Source organism: Mustela lutreola, chromosome 10, assembly GCF_030435805.1.
Source record: "Mustela lutreola isolate mMusLut2 chromosome 10, mMusLut2.pri, whole genome shotgun sequence".
Taxonomy (NCBI): domain Eukaryota; kingdom Metazoa; phylum Chordata; class Mammalia; order Carnivora; family Mustelidae; genus Mustela; species Mustela lutreola.
In genome coordinates this window covers 109,068,999-109,087,221 of record NC_081299.1, presented here as the reverse complement: position 1 = coordinate 109,087,221, position 18,223 = coordinate 109,068,999, and the positions used below count along the sequence as shown (strand labels likewise).

General features: G+C 39.8%; 1 protein-coding gene across 7 annotated transcripts in view; it reads left to right on the top strand.

The window, feature by feature from the left end:
* The window catches only part of GABPB2 (GA binding protein transcription factor subunit beta 2), a 29,524-nt gene extending 15,660 nt beyond the window's left edge, over positions 1-13,864 (top strand). For 2 of the 7 annotated variants that reach the window (XM_059138144.1, XM_059138141.1), the window contains 4 exons: positions 2,888-3,004; positions 5,555-5,740; positions 12,382-12,509; positions 12,666-13,864. In XM_059138144.1, the coding sequence (XP_058994127.1) occupies positions 2,888-3,004; positions 5,555-5,740; positions 12,382-12,509; positions 12,666-12,965 (731 nt within the window). In that variant the 3' untranslated portion in view covers positions 12,966-13,864. Of the gene's footprint in view, positions 1-2,884; positions 3,005-5,554; positions 5,741-12,381; positions 12,510-12,665 lie in introns of all 7 variants that reach the window. The other 5 variants (XM_059138143.1, XM_059138140.1, XM_059138145.1 and 2 more) reach the window with 3 other exon arrangements.
* Positions 13,865-18,223: the final 4,359 nt, after the last annotated feature.

Below are 18,223 nucleotides of genomic sequence, written 5' to 3'. Positions count from 1 at the left end.
CCAGCTATTCTACTTTAGCTGAGTGACCTACCTGATACCTGGCCTACTTGAACTTTAATTACAACAGCCCTGGTGTGTGCGAGTGTTTTAAGTATGGTAAAATAATAGCAACCTTGTTTTTAGATTGCTAGTGACTTACTGTCAGATATATTCCAACCTCCTCAAGGGCTATATATACAAATATATTTAAAAATTGCTTATTCCTTGTTTGTTTCATTTGTGAGTTCTTATGCCAGTGTTTGGTGTAATAAGCTGTGTGGTGGGAAAATCATGAATTTAGTGGGAACATTAGGGAATAGGCTATAGTTGGATCTTGCTCTGTGTGAAGTTGTTGGATAGACATAGGTTCCTTTCTGGAGGACAGGCACTGTGTTCCACTCAGACTGTTTGGTTTCCTGAGTATTATGTGAGAGAATGAAAGAATAAAACAGAGTTATCATCACTGTCTCCATGGTAATCCCCCACTGCTACCATCATCATCCGGAAGCTAGATTAAGATCATTTGTAGCTGGGGCACCTGGCTGGCTGAGATGGTAAGGCATGTGACTCTTGATATCAGAGTTGTGAGTTCATGCCCCATATTGAGTGTAGAAATTACTAAAAAAAGAATAATAAACTTAAGAGAAGATAGTTCATAGCTATTAGGAATACTATGTAAGTAATCTGCTTTTTGAAATTTAAATTTATAAAGCAGTTAAATTACCTACATTAATCATATCAGAAAAGGATTCTTTGCTCTGTGGATGTATTTATTATAAAGAGTGTTAAAAAGGAATTTCCTTAAGTATTTTAAAGTGTTTTACAGATAGCTGACTTTTTGATAGACGAAACGCTGGAAAGAATCTTTAAGCATAGTGGGAAAACAAAAATTGAGAGTACATTGGGGCACCTAGCTGGCTTAGTCAGTAGAACATGTGACTCTTGATCCTGGGATTATAAATTCAAGTCCCACATTGGGTACAGAGATTAGAATATAATCTTGAAAACATATCTTAAATATAAAAACCTTAAAAATAAAATCTTTAAAAAAAATTAAGGGGCACCTGGGTGGCTCAGTCGGTTAAGCATCCAGCTCCTGCTTTTGGCTCAGTCTCATGGATTGTGGGATTGAGCCCCACATCAGGCTTGTGCTCAGTGTGGAATCTGCTTGAGACTGTCTTTCTCCCTCTGCCCTTCATGTAGGTGTTCATGCTTGCTCTCTCTCAAATGAATAAGTAAATCTTTAAAAAAACTGAGGGACTCCTGGCTGGCTCGGTCAGTGGAGTGTGCAACTCTCAATATTCAGGTTGTGAGTTTGAGCTCCACATTGGGTGTAGAGCTTACTTTAAAAAAATAGAATCTTGGGCACCTGGGTGGTTCAGTGGGTTAAGCCTCTGCCTTCAGCTCTGGTCATGATCTCAGGGTCCTGGGATGGAGTCCTGCATCAGGCTCTCTGCTCAGCAGAGAGCCTGCTTCCCCCTCTCTCTCTGCCTACTTGTGATTTCTCTCTCTGTGTGTCAAATAAATAAATAAAATATTTTTTAAAAAATAGAATCTTTTTAAAAAATTAAGAATACACTTAAAAAGAAGGTAAGTGTATTAGTCAGAGTCCAGTCAGGCGACAAAACTACATGGTGATTTGTATAATTTTATTGTAATATATAATATGTATGATTTCTAAAATATCTAAACTTACATGTACAATTCATGAAAAATTACCAGTAATAGTGGATTAACTACTATTAGGAGTTATGAGGAGAACCCTAGAGAATACAGGAATAACCAATATAGGAGCAGCCACGAATTTTGTATGACAAAACTTAATTTCATGCTAACTGTCAAGAAATATTGTTAGGGTCCATGTTAGGGTTTCAGTATGACAAGGCAAGGCAAAGAAGGGTGGATTTGGAATAAATTCACAACTGGCACAAAAGTATCTTTGAAATTATAATGAAAGACATAGGGAAATACAATTCATTTTATAGGGGCACCTGGGTGGCTCAGTGGGTTAAGCCGCTGCCTTCGGCTCAGGTCATGATCTCAGGTCCCAGGATCAAGTCCCGCATCGGGCTCTCTGCTCAGCAGGGATCCTGCTTCCTCCTCTCTCTCTGCCTGCCTCTCTGCCTACTTGTGATCTCTCTCTGTCAAATAAATAAATAAAATCTTTAAAAAAAAAAACAATTCATTTTATAAAAGTTATATTTATGCAAAACTGTCGAGTAATACTTTTGGTTCATAAAGTTAGGCGTGTGCCTGTTGCCAGATCAAATGTATTTTCCTCCTGGAACTTAGCTGTAAGGATAGCACACAGATATAAGAAGAAAAGGTTGTAAACAAAGTTTTTTTTTTTTTTTTTAAAGGATATCATGACAAAATTAAAGTAGATAATTATTTTTTACCATGAATCAGTTGTACTACCCTTTGACATTCAATAAATGAAATGTCCAGGTTTTACTGGTCCTTATGTTAGAGGTCATCCCGAGTCTTCTCACCTGTCTGGCTTATGGATAGATGCAGTATCTGCAGGCCCTCTTCCCTCAGCACCATCTAGTTTAGGGTAAGCCTGCTGCCAGGGAGAGCTCTGTACAGCCAGCCTAGGGAGTAGGCGGCCCTCTGGGTCTATTGGCTCCGAATGCTCAGCACTGGCAGTGCCAAGAAAATGAGCAAATGTGGGCAATGTAGTGGCCCTCTACTAAGCATATTACTTTAATCCACTTTAAAGGAAAACCTTTCTAAACCTTCCAAGAATGTTAACACCATGATCATTGGTTAATACCAGTTTGTAATGGAGAGCAAGAGGAAGACATTAGAATGCAAAGCTGAGGTTTTGATTTAATAAAAGCCATTTTTAGTTAATCTCCCATTTATTCTCTCTGCCAGACCTCATTTGCCTTTTTTACCAAAGTAGGTGACCCCCATGCCTCCTCAGCACCACACTTGTCACATTCCACCACCTCAGTGCTGGCCACCCTTGCAGCTCTTGCTGAGGCATCAGCCCTCTTGTCGAACTCTCACAGAGCCGCAGGTAGGTAAGGGATATCTGCTAGGTGAATCAGCATTTCTTTTGTTTTTACATTTCCAGCAGATTTAGTCTGCATGAAATATTAAAGAATTATGGTTAATTAGAGACATCTAAGAAAGAGGACTGTAGAGTCACTGAACTTCAGAAAGAAAAATCACTTAAGCAATATAATCAGATGGCTGAATAATATTAGAGAATGACTCAGTCATTTCTTTGTATTTTTGCAGTTTCAAGTTTGTTTGCTCCAGTTTCTTCAGATTGAAATGTTTAGTCTTCTATTAGCAGATTATTTGGGAAATACTCTATGTTATGTTTTGACTGGTGCTATCATAGAATGATTCAAAATAGCAGCTTAGATATGTTGTATTTAAAGCGTCAAAATAGGGGCACCTGGGTGGCTCAGTGGGTTAAAGCCTCTGCCTTTGGCTCAGGTCATGATCCTAGGATTCTGGGATCAAGCCCCGCATCAGGCTCTCTGATCAGCGGGGCGCCTGCTTCCCCTTCTATCTCTGCCTGCTTGTGATTTCTCTCTCTCTGTCAAATAAATAAATAAAATCTTTAAAAAAAATAATTTTGACAATATGTAACACTGCTACGTCTCTCATTGTCATATTCTGTGTACTTTAGGGTGGCTTGCTTTTATTTTCACTGGAAATGATATTTTGACATTTCCAGTGGAGTTGGGCAGATATATGCTGTATAGTGGCCTTCTGATATACAGAACAAAAGAGGGTCAAGTGTCTTAGCTAGAGCTGGTAGCCTGTGGGGAGAAGGCTTAGGGCTTCATATAAGTAGGGCCAAATAGTATTAGGTAGAGCTAAGTAGTCATCTAGGAATCTTTCTGGAGCCTTCTGACAGTCTGCTCCATCATAAATGAAAGCAGATTGTTCTGATTTCTTTCTGCCATTGACATTTGGGTGGTGAGAACATTCTGCCAATTCTGTTTTTCCAACTGTCAGCAATCATAAAGATCTCTATCCAGACATGTATGAGTGAGCAGCATGGCAGAGGGAAAAGCAATGTATTAAACTTGTGATTGTTAATTTGATTTGCTTTTGGATTTTGGATAAATTACTTATTCTCTCCAGGTCTCAGTCTCCTCATCTCTGGCTGAGGTTGGATCAGATTATCTTTCGAGGTCTTTTCTGCTAGAACATTTAACTGTTCTTTGTTTTTAAGAGATGTAAATGCTCTGTTTCCATTAAATCACCTGAATGTGTCTCCTGTGGATAGTCCATATCACACTTAGTACAAAGTCCTACCTGTGTCTCTTTAGAGAGAGAAATTCTGTAGTGGAATAGTAGGAACTCGTTTTCCTAACAGTTATTGGGGATATTGACTAATCAAACTGAAAATCTTTTTTTTTTTTTTTTAAGTTTTATTTATTTACATAATCTCTACACCCAATGTGGGGCTTGAAGATCAAGAGTCTCATCCTCGGGACGCCTGGGTGGCTCAGTTGGTTGGACGACTGCCTTCGGCTCAGGTCATGATCCCGGAGTCCCGGGATCGAGTCCCGCATCAGGCTCCCAACTCCACGGGGAGTCTGCTTCTCCCTCTGACCTTCTCCTCGCTCATGCTCTCTCTCACTGTCTCTCTCTCAAATAAATAAATAAAATACTTTAAAAAAAAAAAAAAAAAAAGAGTCTCATCCTCTTCTGACTGAGCCAGTCAGGCACCTCCCTCCCCTTTTTTGATTTCTAAACTGAAAATTTTGATTCAACATTATATATATATATATAATATTATTGTTTGTCAGATGGGAGAAGCCACCTACCATTTGTGTCTGTCAGACTTCATCAGTGTTTTGACTCTTAACATGTTATTTTGTTAATACATTTTCTTATAGAAATAGATCTACTCTGTAATTATTTTTCTTTTCTTTCTTTTTTTTTTTTTTTTTAAGATTTTATTTATTTATTTGACGAGAGAAATCACAAGTAGACGGAGAGGCAGGCAGAGAGAGAGAGAGAGGGAAGCAGGCTCCCCGCCGAGCAGAGAGCCCAATGCGGGACTCGATCCCAGGACCCTGAGATCATGACCTGAGCCGAAGGCAGCGGCTTAACCCACTGAGCCACCCAGGCGCCCTGTAATTATTTTTCTAACTCCATAGATTTATTTAGACTTTCAAGATGCTTCTTGAAAAAAGAACTCCAAGATCAAATATGCTAGGGAAACTCAGCATATCTTCTCTCCTTTTGGAGAATCACAGTGCTCATTAGCCTGTTGGGGTTTCTGATACTTTTTAAAAAACAAACAAAAAATTTAAGCATATATAAACTGGCATTTTGGAAGTGTATTTGTGCATAGAACCCATTCTTAGTGAACCCATCTCAGTGAAGACATTTTTGAAAATACTGTTTATTGCATTTACTATTTTCTTTTCTCCTCCAACTTAGCATTGTTCGCTAGAACTTGCATTAGAAACTTTAATCTAACTTTTTTTCTCAAGTTTTCCTATCCCTGATACAATCAATTTCAAGAAGGTTGAAATTGTTATACTCCTATTTTTTGAGAAAGCTGAAATTTCCATTTCATTTTCTTCATCCTTAGCTAATTCAGAGGAAGTCATAGAGGGAAATTCTGTTGACTCATCAGTCCAGCAAGTGGTGGGGAGCGGAGGCCAAAGGGTCATCACTATAGTGACTGATGGAGTCCCTCTGGGTAATATTCAAACTGCGATCCCTACTGGAAGCATTGGCCAGCCATTTATTGTAACTATGCAAGATGGACAGCAAGGTAAGTTATCCCATTCAGACAAGTGTGTATGAAAAGATATTTTTTTTATTTTTATTTTTTAAATATTGTATTTATTTATTTGACAGAGAGAGAGATCACAAGTAGGCAGAGAGGCAGGCAGAGATAGAGGGGGAAGCAGGCTTTCTGCTGAGCAGAGAATCCAATGCAGCTCGATCCCAGGACCCTGAGATAATGACCTGAGCCTAAGGCAGAGGCTTAACCCACTGAGCAAACCAGGTGCCCTGAAAAGATATTTTAGACATTCCACAGTCCTCTAAATATGAAGCATTAAAGTAAGTGGGACTAAAGTGGGACTAAAAGAATGCCAGATACCAGGTTGGCTCCAAGAAAAAAAGAAATGGAAACTAGGCTGGCAAAACCTGATTTCCCTAATATATATAAAACGTGTGGGTAAAAGCTAATAGTCTGGTAGATAAAAGAGAAAATAGTATGAACTAGTAGTTCACATAAAATACTGATGCGTTTTGAAAACATGGAAATATGGGGGCGCCTGGGTGGCTCAGTGGGTTAAAGCCTCTGCCTTCGGCTTGGGTCATGATGGTGGGGTCCTGGGAACGAGCCCCGCATCAGGCTCTCTGCTTGGCAGGGAGCCTACTTCCTCCTCTCTCTCTGCCTGCCTCTCTGCCTGTGATCTCTGTCAAATAAATAAATAAAATCTTAAAAAATATATATATATATATATATTTAAAAAACAGTGAAATGTGTTCAACCTACTTCATACATAGCAAGAGAAATGCAAGTCAGTTCTGCAGTGAGATACCATTATAACACTGTGTTGTCAGAGGTGTGGGGAAATAGGCACTCATAAATCACTGGCTGGCTCAGTCAGTATAGCTTGTGATCCTTGATGTCAGAATTGTAAGTTCTAGTCCCATGTTGGGTGTAGAGAGTATTTAAAAATAAAATGTAAAAAAAAAAAAATCACTGCTGAGAGTGTAAATTAATGTATCCTCTAAAGAATTGATTGCAATTATCTATCAGCATTTAAAAAAAAAATTTATTTATGGGAGACAGAGTACTTATGTGCTCTCAAGCAGGGAGGAGGGGCAGAGGGAGAAGCAGATTCCCCAGTGAGCAGGGAGCCTGAATTGGGGCTTATTCCCAGAACCTGGAGATCATGACCTGAGCCAAAGGCAGATGCTTAACCGACTGAGCCACCCAGGAGCTCCCAGTACCTATCAGTATTAAAGATACACATACCGTTTGGCTAAAAAGTTCTTTTCTAAGAATTTATATTCACACAGAAATGAAATATATACTGAGTTATTCATTATAGCACTATTTATAGTCGTCCAAGATTTAAAATAACCTAAGTAGATGGTAGCTGTATGTGGTGAACATAACATAATGTATAGAGAGCTTGAGTCACTGTGTTGTGCACCTGAAACTAGTGTAACACTGTGGATTAACTATACTCCAATAAAAAATGAAAAAAAGAACATAAGTATATGTCAGTAGGGAACTAGATAAAGAAATTATGGTACACCCATACATTGGAGTGCTGTGCAGCTGCTGAAAACAATGAAGAAGTGCTTTATATACTAGCATGGTATCATCCCAAAACCATATTGTTACGTGACAAAAGTAAGATGCAGAACAGTGTGTAGAATATGTTACACTTGTATTTTTTAAAAAGGGGGAAATATATGTATATTTGCTAATATATTCATTGACTTAAACCATTTCTGAAGGAATATTCAAGAATAACATCGATAACATTGGTTACCTCCTTGCTTGTGCTCTCTCTGTCAAATAAATAAATAAAATCTTAAAAAAAAAAAAAGTGGGGGGATGCCTGGGTGGCTCAGCTAAGCATCTGCCTTCGGCTCAGGTCATGATCCCACGTCCAGCATCCTGGTCAGTGGGGAGCCTCCATCTCCCTCTCCTGCTCCCTCTGCTTGTGCTCTTTCTCTGCGTCTTTCTCTGCAAAACAAATAAATAAAATCTTAAAAAACAAAAAAAAATTGGTTGCCTCCTGAGAAGGTACCTGAGTAGCTGGGGATGCATGGGAGACTTTTCACTACATATGTTTTTATAACTTTTAATATATTTTTAAAGATTTTATTTTTTTGAGAGAGAGAGAGAGAAACTGAAAGCAAAAGAGACAGAGCACGAGCGGGGAAGGAGGCAGAGAGAGAGGGAGAAGCAGACTCCTCTCTGAGCAGGGAGCCTGACTTGGGGGCTTTATTCTGGAACTATAAGTTCATGACCTAAGCTGAAGGCAGGCAGTCAACCAACTGAGCCACTCAGACGCCCCATAACTTTTAATTTTTGAACCATGTGAATGTATTACTTCTTCAAGAAATACATCAATAGTTTCGTTTTTGTTTTTTCAAGAGCAACTAATCATTATAACTTCATTACTTAAAAATACTGGAGTTTGAGGTACTTGGGTGGCTCACTTGGTTAAGTGTCTGACTCTTGATTTTGGCTCAGGTCATGATCTTAGGTTGGTGAGATTGAGGCCCGCTTTGGGCTCCATGCTAGGAATGGAGCCTGCTTAAGTTTCTCTCTCTCCCTCTCCTTCTGTGCTGCCCCTCCTTTGCTTGCACTCTCTCTGTCTCTGTCTTAAAAAAAAAAAAAAAAAAAAAAATTGGAGTTTGAAAGAGGAGGATTGGTTTATTGCATTTGAGTCACCAAAATTTTGACTTGGCCTCAATAATGATGGGGATTTTATAATTTTCAAACTATTTAACTTGGTGGATCTTTGTAGCATAGAAAGAAAAAACAGATATTAGACCTATATAATTGGGGTGCCTGGGTGGCTCAGTCAGTTAAGCTTCTGCCTTGAGCCCCTTATCTGACTCCCTGCTTGGTGGGGAGTCTGCTTCTCCCTCTGCACCTCCCCCCACTCAGCTCTTATATTCTTGCTTTCTCTCTCTGTCAAAGAAATAAAATCTTAAAAAAAAAACCAAACCCTGAATAATTCAAGTTTTAGTATCATAAATTCCTATTTTGGGGGGGGGGGGAATATACTATTGATGTTTTTGTGAACATGGTTTAAAGCTTTGGGGCTTCCTTGGGTAGGTGAGAAACTCTGCTTATAATGGAGTCAAATAAATGAGAGTGGAGTTGTTTTGAGGGGACAAAATATTTGAACTTTTGCCCGGATGAACTATACCACCTTTTACAAATGTATTTAACCAGGCACAAAGAAGGAAAGCTGAGATTTTATGAATTATCTTCAGGATGTTTTAAAATCCCAACTAAACTGCCTTTTCCACCTAGCAGATATCTAAGCTGCTTTCTATTGCCATTAGTTGATGAGTAACCAAGGAATACAAGCTAAATTTTAAATCAGCCAAACCAAGTAACTAGGTAAATTTTCTGTTTTAAAGAAAAATCATAATGTAACCTAAAACCTAAATAGAATTTTAAAGTTTTTAATTTTGTGATCATTGTAGATATGTGTATAGTTTGGGTTTTTTTAAAAACGATTTTATTTATTTACTTGATAGAAAGAGGGAGAGTACAAAGGAAGAGTGAGAGAAAGAAGCAGACTCCCCACTTAGCAGAGAGCCCCACAGAGGGCTTGATCCCAGGACCCTGAGATCATGACCCGAGCCAAAGGCAGATGCTTAGCCAACTAAACCACTCAGGCACCCCTCTAGTGTGTTTTTTACATAGGCTCCACATCCAGTATGGAGTCCAGTGTGGGGCTTGAATTCATGACCTATGATCAAGACCTGAGCTGAGATCAAGAGTCAGACATTTAACTGACTGAGGCACCCAGGTGCCCCAGTGTGTACAGTTGTGAGAAATAATACAGAGAGATACAGTGTCCCTATCACCCAGTTTCCCCCATTGGTAACATTTTGCAGTAATACAATATCACAGACAGGAAATTGACATTGATACAATTCGCCAACCTTATTGAAATTTTTCCAATTTTATATGTATTCATGTATGTGCTTGTGTATGCACTTAGTTCTCTGCAGTGAATACAAGTGTAGATTTGTGTGAGCACCACCACAGTTGAGACAGAGAACAGTTCCAAAGCACCTGGATGACTCACATGGTTAAGTATCCAACTCTCGGATTCAGCTCAGGTTATAATCTTAGGATGATTAAATTGAGCCCCATGTGGGCTCCAAAGAGTGTGGAGTCTGCTTGAGATTCTCTCCTCTGGCACACTGCCTCCCTGCCTACTTCCTGTTCACACGTGCTCAGGCGCTCTCTTGCTTGCTCTCTCTAAAAAAAAAGAGAGAGAGAGAGAGAGAGAAAAGTTCCATCTCACTTCCCAACCCATTCCTGACCCCTGGCAACCACTAACTCATTTGTTTTCTAACTCTATACTTTTGTCATTCCAAGAATATTATAATAAATGGAATCATGTAATATGGAACCTTTTGAGATTGGCTTTTCTTCTCTCAGCATAATTCCCTTAAAATCTATCCAAGTTGTTGTTTGTATCAATAGTTCACTCCTTTTTATTGCTGAATAGTATCCATGGTATGGATTACCACAGTTTGTTTAACCATTCATTGAAGGACATTTAACTTGTTTCTAGTTTTTTGCTATCTGTGAATAAAGCTGTTATGTCCAATAGTGTACATGTTTTATGGGAATATAGATTTTGAGTTCTCTGGGATAAATGCCCCAAGGTGCAATTGCTGGGTTGCATGCTAAGTACATGTTTAGTTTTGTAAACATGTCTAATTTTATAAATACTTTGACAGAGCGTGAACTATTTCCTAGAGTGACTGTACCATTTTATAGTCCCACTAACAATTTATGAGTAATCCAGTGTTGCCACATCCATGTCAGTGTCTGGTGTTATCGCCATTTTTTAAAATTTTAGCCATTCTGATAGATGTGCAGTGCATTGAACTGTTTGTTGACCTTTTTCTCATTTATCTACAAAAGAGAAATTTATTAAATTGGATATAGTGAGTGGTAAACTGCTTTCATGTGAAGTTCCTCAAAAATGTTATGTAAAGGGGCGCCTGGGTGGCTCAGTGGGTTAAGCCGCTGCCTTCGGCTCAGGTCATGATCTCAGGGTCCTGGGATCGAGTCCCGCATCGGGCTCTCTGCTCGGCGGGGAGCCTGCTTCCCTCTCTCTCTCTCTCTGCCTGCCTCTCCATCTGCTTGTGATTTCTCTCTGTCAAATAAATAAATAAAATCTTTAAAAAAAAAAATGTTATGTAAAGACATTAGGCCTTCATTAGACAGGTTACTACCAAGGAATTGTAAGCTTATTGGCCAAAGTTAGACTTCTTTATTTTAGAGAGAGAGAGAGAGAGAGCAAGCAGGGGTGGGGGTGGGCAGAGAGAGAAACTTAGGCAACCTCCACGCTCAGTGCAGAGCCCAGTGCAGGGCTGGATCTCATGACCCTGAGATCATGACCTGAGCTGAAATCAAGAGTTGGACGCTGGGGCGCCTGGGTGGCTCAGTGGGTTAAGCCGCTGCCTTCGGCTCAGGTCATGATCTCAGAGTCCTGGGATCGAGTCCCGCATCGGGCTCTCTGCTCGGCAGAGAGCCTGCTTCCCTCTCTCTCTCTCTGGCTGCCTCTCTGTCTACTTGTGATTTCTCTCTGTCAAATTAATAAATAAAATCTTTAAAAAAAAAAAAAAAAAAAAGAGTTGGACGCTTAACTGGCTGAGCTACCCAGGTGCTCCTAGAGTTAGTTAGACATTTTTTTTAAAGGTTTTATTTGTTTATTTGAGAGAAAGCACAAGCAGGGGAGTGGCAGAGGGAGAGGGAAAAGCAAACTTCCTGCTGAACAGGGAGCCTGATGTGGAGCTCAATCCCAGGACCCTGGGACCATGACCTGAGCCAAAGACAGATGCTTTTTTTTTTTTTTTTTTTTTTTAAAGATTTATTTATTTATTTGACAGAGAGACAGAGATCACAAGTAGATGGAGAGGCAGGCAGAGAGAGAGAGGAGGAAGCAGGCTCCCTGCTGAGCAGAGAGCCCGATGCGGGACTCGATCCCAGGACCCTGGGATCATGACCTGAGCCGAAGGCAGCGGCTTAACCCACTGAGCCACCCAGACGCCCCCAAAGACAGATGCTTAACTGACTGAGCCACCCATGTGCCCCCTGAGTTAGACATCTTTATATAAGAGCATCAGACCCGATGTTAACTGCATGGCTTCCAAATTTGATACTCTAATCTTTCCTGTTTCTTTCTGTAGGCCATGATTTACCTGTTGATTTTAAGATCCAAAGAGATATGAATAATAAGATTTCAGCTAATATATTTCAGTTTATGTTCTAATTTAAAGCAAGCAGGGGTACCTGCCTGGCTCAGTTGGCAGAGCTTGTAATTCTTGATTTCAGGATTGTAAATTTGAGCTCCACCTTGGGTGTAGAGGTTACATAAAAATAAAATCTTAAATTATAAAGTAGGTGGGCACCTGGGTGGCTCAGTCGGTTAAGCATCTGCCTTCAGCTCAGTTCATGATCCCAGTGTCCTGGGATCGAGTCCCAGGTTAGGCTTCCCATCCACAGGGAGCCTGCTTCTCTCTCTCCCACTCCCCCTGCTTGTGTTCCCTCTCTCACTATCTCTCTCTGGGTCAAATAAGTAAATATAATCTTAAAAAAAATAATAAAGTAGGCAAAACCTCTTTGTTTCACTATGTATTCATTACCTCCAATTGGTGTCCTTTGGCTTTTAGTTCTAACTGTACCTGCTGGTCAGGTTACAGAGGAAACTGTAATTGAAGAGGAGGAAGAAGCAGAGAAGCTGCCTCTGACTAAGAAACCAAGAATAGAAGAGAGGACAAACAGTGTGGAGGAGAGCAAGGTAATGTTCTTAGCAGCAGTAGATAGAAGAGAAAGGAAAGAATCAAAAGCCAAAAACTTTTAAGGCCTGAACCCTCCTTTACGCTTTTTGTCTACTCTGTGGATAATCTGGGATCAAGAATTCTTAACCTGGTGGTGACATTGTTTACCTTTACAGGAGGGCACTGAAAGAGAGCTACTCCAACAGCAGCTCCAAGAGGCCAATCGAAGAGCCCAGGAATACCGACACCAGCTCCTAAAGAAAGAACAGGAAGCAGAGCAGTACCGCCTCAAGCTAGAGGCTATGGCCAGACAACAGCCCAATGGAGTTGATTTCACCATGGTTGAAGAGGTGGCCGAAGTAGATGCTGTAGTAGTGACAGAGGGGGAGATGGAAGAGAGAGACACGGAAGAGAATGGGGCAGGAGGGACCGTAGAGCCTCATTCTGGAGTTCCCTTGGAAACTGTTTCATCTTAATGTGCGAGGGCCACAACTTGTACTATGTCCATCTATTTCCTCTTTCCTCTTTTTAAAAGAAAATACAGAGGACAGACATTGTATAAAAATTAAGAATGTCCTTAAGAAGAAAACTATAGCAGGGTAACAGTGCTTGGGCTCAGGAAGGCTTGCTATGCAACTGGAAAATTCAAAGCCAAATTTAGGAAATACTTCTTTTGAAGGACCAAAAGAATAAGGACCAATTTTCTCAGCTCACATCCCCACTTTAAACTTAGAGGTAAAAGAATGTTGGATGTTGTGGGTTGATTGTTTTTTAAATAACTGACTTTGTATCAGAAGATTTTAAGATAACATTCCTAGTATAGACATGCACAGAGCTTTTTATAATTGCATCGTCAAGTGACCTTAAATTTTGCCTTATATTTATGACATGTACCTGGTAGAGAAGAAAACTAATTAGGAGGTGGGTGAGAAGCAAGGTTTTGGGAAGAGAAAATATATGTTCTGCTTCCAAAGGAGCAGGCATTCCCCCTATCCTGATTTAATTTCACCAAAAAGAAATTGGTAATTGCCAACTCTGCATCCATTATGTGTCCATAATTCAGATGCCAGTTTAAGAAACTGAAGTGGAATATTTAAAAACTGGAAAGGAAAGAAACTTGTTTATGTGGGAGAAGTGTATGTAAATCCAAAATCCTCCAGGCTGTGCTTCACAATGCTGTAAAGTGGCCAGGAAGAGGCTTGTGGGGTTATAAAACAATCTGGTCCCGAAATACAAACTTTGCTCTGGCTGGATTTTATAAAATTGAAATCAGGAAGATAGTCTGTTGCTAGAACAACTTGCTTCCACACATTTATTTATATAATATCAAGCTTTAATATCAACTTTTTAATTTTATAAAATTTTATTGAGTTTTCTAAGTGTGCCTTTGTGTGGAGCTTAAAGGGTATCCTTCTCATTGCAAAAAAAGAAGTCGGGGGAGAGGCAATTGCTGAGGGTGTTGGTGGAGTTCTGTTTCCATTTGACCTGGGATGAGCAGATTGTTCTGTTCCTTAAGATCGGCTTTTTTGCAGAGCTTTTGTGCCTTGTAGGTGCTCGGTGTGTGTTGGCAAAAGAATGAAAAACTAGAAGTGCCATAAAGTAAGGAACCAAAAATTCTGGCTCAATAACTTCATCTGCCTGACTCCGTTCTCTACCACTGTGCCTGCTCCCTTTTCTTAGATGCTTTTGTAAAGTATTTCATTACTGGGTTTTCTTTGTGCACCAGTTTGGTGTTTTTTCAGAAGGAGAGGTTATGGATGGAAAGAGAGAGGTTGTGGAGAAGTTACATTACAGAAGTTACTGCCTTTGACATTGAGCCCCCATCATTCTAGACCTGCTCTCTTGCTTTATTGTAAATGAGAAGAAGAAACCAGAGGATGTGCCAAGTAAACATTTGAATGACTGTTTAGAATACGGTTTTCTTAATTAGCAATCATGGGGAAAACATATATTTTTAATTTGGAATAAAACTTGACAGTTCACATGGTTCTATTTATCTTGATTAGTGAAGTAATTTGCTGCAGTTTTCCAGAGGTGCAGAATCACTTGGGGCTCAAAATAGACCTAAAACATAACTCGCCAAACCAAATTTGACAAACAAAATTGGTTATTAGAGGCTTATAGGCAAAAAATACCAGTTTGAAATTAATCCTGGCCATTGGCCACCACTAGGAGAAAACCACCACTAGGTTTTCTCCGTAGGCTTGAGAGATTTCTCTTGGTTTGGGGGGAAGATGAGAAGCCCAGATAAGGGCTAGGGTGAAATTGTGCCATTTTCTGTCAAGTTGTCCTTTTTCGGCTTGCAATGTTTTTCTTTTTTCTGACCCCCTTTGTGAACCAGATGCTAACAATAAGATGCTATTGTGTGCCAATTCGAAGCTTTAGCCTAACCATAGAGACAGGTGGACCAAGTGTCATTTTAGATGTGTTTGGTTTATTTTCTTTGTTTATATATTGAATTTAATTCCTTTTTTTCCCCTCTTTCCTGTTAAGGGAGAGGAGGTTAACTCTGCAGAGGATAGCCAGGCCCAGCTACCTGTCTCTCTGGGATAGCTTCTGACTGGGCCCATGAGTTGCCATCCAATACTCCCTGCTGAGCATACAGAGTTCCTACTGTTTGGGCGAACTTCAGAAATACTTATCATTCTCTTTCTGTAGGAGGCTGTTACCCTCACCTAGAAAAATCTCTAATACAGCCCAAGTCATTTTTGATGATGGGGTCTCTGAGATAGGGAGTTGGGACAGGGAAAGAGAAAAGAGAAATGTCTGGAAAGGGAAGAGTAGCAAAAAGGTATTTGTTGTTATTTACTTGAAATACACCTTTTATCATCCCAGAGAAGGGAAATAGGATTTGATCTCCAGTTGTATTGCCATGGAGAAAATGGCAGGTCCAGATCCCTTGAAGTAGGAAGAAATTAAAGATGAAATGCATTAATGGCAAAAACATTTTATGATTTGCATCTTTCAGGATCAGCAATGGAAGTTGGGAAAATGTTGCTAGATCCCAACTGTTGTGTTGGCAAGATTGGATTACAGAGAATCAATTAACAGACAGGTGGTTCAGACTTGGTACTTAAGCAGAAAAAACTTGGAACCTAGGATGATTGCCTACTTTAAAGCTGCTTTAACAATATCAGTATTAATTTATGAATTTTAGATTCTACATTTGCATTTTGGTTTTAAGCCTTCCCTGAGAAAAGAAAAAGAAAGAAGTCTTAATATTTCTGTTCTTATTCCTAGCTTCAGGGAAATTCTTATAAATATATAAATGTACAATTCCCTTCCTATCACTACCTCTGTGGGATCTCTTAATTGTAATGCCAGAGTTGAGGTTTCTTAATGGAGATATGGGAGAACTTGACTTTAGGTTTTTCTATGTTTTGAACTCAGTGCCTTAAAAGATGTTCTTCTTTTCCTGTCAGATCCATGTATAGTTATTTTTGGCTGTGTCTTTCCCCCTTCTTCAGCCTTACCATTGCATTATTAAAATTTTTGTATCTGCTCAGTAATGTTAGAAATATATGGCATACCAAATTTCTTTCTTTCTTTATATTGATATAAAAGAAATGAATTTACCAGAGGGCTCTACAGTCAAAGCTAGGTATTGTGTGACCAGGGCATTTTTAGTACCCATTTGCTGGGTGCATATTGGTGTGTACATTTATAAATACATATGGATCTTCCCATTTTTTGTTTATTTGAGGTTCAGCTTTAAAATACTTGGTATAACCTGGAAATATTTTCATTCGATTAAACACATTGAAGAGGGTTCCTGTAGCTTCACTAAGGGGGCAAAGGAAGAAAAAGCTCTACTCCGGCCCTTCTCTGAGGGGTATGCTTGAACCTGGTGTAATGAGAAACCTGAGGAGTAAACCTCGGGGAGAACCAGTGTCTGGCTTTCTAGAGACTTGTTTAGCATATGGTGTGATGACACCATGTAAGCTGAACAGTTCAGAGCAGTGTCAGGGGTGAAGACAGAGCTGCCCTTCCACAGAGCAAGCCTCCTTTCCACTCCCATGGCAGCTGTTTTCACTGGCACTTGGAAGATCCCTTACACCTCTGAACAGGAAAGAAATCTTAGATAAAAGGGTCATGGCACAAGGAGCGGGCATTCTGTACATCTGCTTTCCCAGTTTAGAAATCTTATACTTTTGAGAAATCATTTTGAAAACGCTTTTATGGCTCTCTCCTAACAAACATCATATGGACTTCCAGAGCTAGAAGATTTCAGGCATATAGTAAACTCTTCCCAGAAGTTGAATATTGAGTAGAAGTCAGTTTTTAATCCAAATTTATTGGAGAATGGCCTCCTTGTGCAGACATCTCTGTATGGCTAGGAAAGGAGCTTTTAAAATGAACTGTATGTCAGCACTGCCTGTATCCTGTTCCGGGCTCTTATCTATCTCCATTTTATGTGATGAATATTTTCCGAGTTAGTACTCTATTTCCTATCCCAATATATTTAATATGAGAACAGGAGTAAGAAGGATATGAATTTGAACTAAATAGCTTTGAGCCTCTGGTGCTGCCTTTTTTTTTTTTTTTTTTTTTTTTTTTTTTTGGAAACTCTCTAGGCTTAGTGGGTGGGGTGACATTCCTAGACTCCACAGTAGCAATTTGGCTGGCTAATGGCAGGAAATTGTGATTCCCTATCTCTCTCCCTTACTTTCCCCTCTAAACTACTTCTGCTTCTGTGACCCCATTGTTCTTATCTCATTGTGTCTTTCCCAGGCACTAGAACTTAATTAGTAGGTCATTTCTAATCTATGGGCCTTGTCTTTCCTCTTTCCACTCCCCTCCTTCCCTATTATATGTATTTTCTGTTTATTCTGAAGTGGTTTGTTTCTGAGAATTAATCTAGGTCATACCCCATATCCTGTGCTTCCTAGTTGGTTTTAGCCATCTCAGCTGACCAACAATAATGACTGCAGCTCCCTTCTCTGGCTTTGTCCTATAGCCTGTCCTCCTACCAAGGCCATTTATGTTGGCGGAGAAAAAGAGGGTGGGTGGGGGTGCCTAGATTCTTCTCAAAATGTCCTCAGTTTTTCAGGTTTTCTGACAGCTTTATGTACAGTATGTTTTAGGAAAACAAATGTACTTCTCTTTTTTTATTTAGGATTTTAATAAGATTTGAGTTTGATGAGGAAGTGTGTGTGTATATGTGTGTGGGGGTGATCATTTGTGTGTATATACACTTAAACAGATCTATATTATATATACAGTTTTTGTACTATCATTTAAAATAAAGATATTTCTTAATAAAAATGTCAAAGTCATACCATTTCAGAATGTCATTGAAAGTTTTTTCCATCTCCTGGGCAAAAATTGTTACCTAGTCCCTGATCACAGGTAAATCTCAATAGGAAGTTTTCTGTCTGGCTGAGTTAATTATGGTGGAGCAGGGGTAGGGTTGCATGTGTGTGGGGGGGTCTTCTTTCCCCTGTTGTGGTCTCTTCTAACCCATTCCCACCCTCTGCATTTTCCTTATCCTAGCTCCTCCTTAGGTAGTATTCATAATAGGCAGAGCAAGTGGAGATAAGGACTGAAGGGAGAATGGAAAGATCTTTTGACTGGTTTGGTAGATTGACATCTTCCTCCCTTTTGTCATCCCCCCACTCCCTTCCCTAAAAGCCGACAATCAGGAGAAGAGCCCAGTAGCTGAAGGAAATGATTCTGTGCCTTGTGTGGGAGTAAAATCAATGCTAAGATATGGGTTGGGGAGAGGGGACGGGAT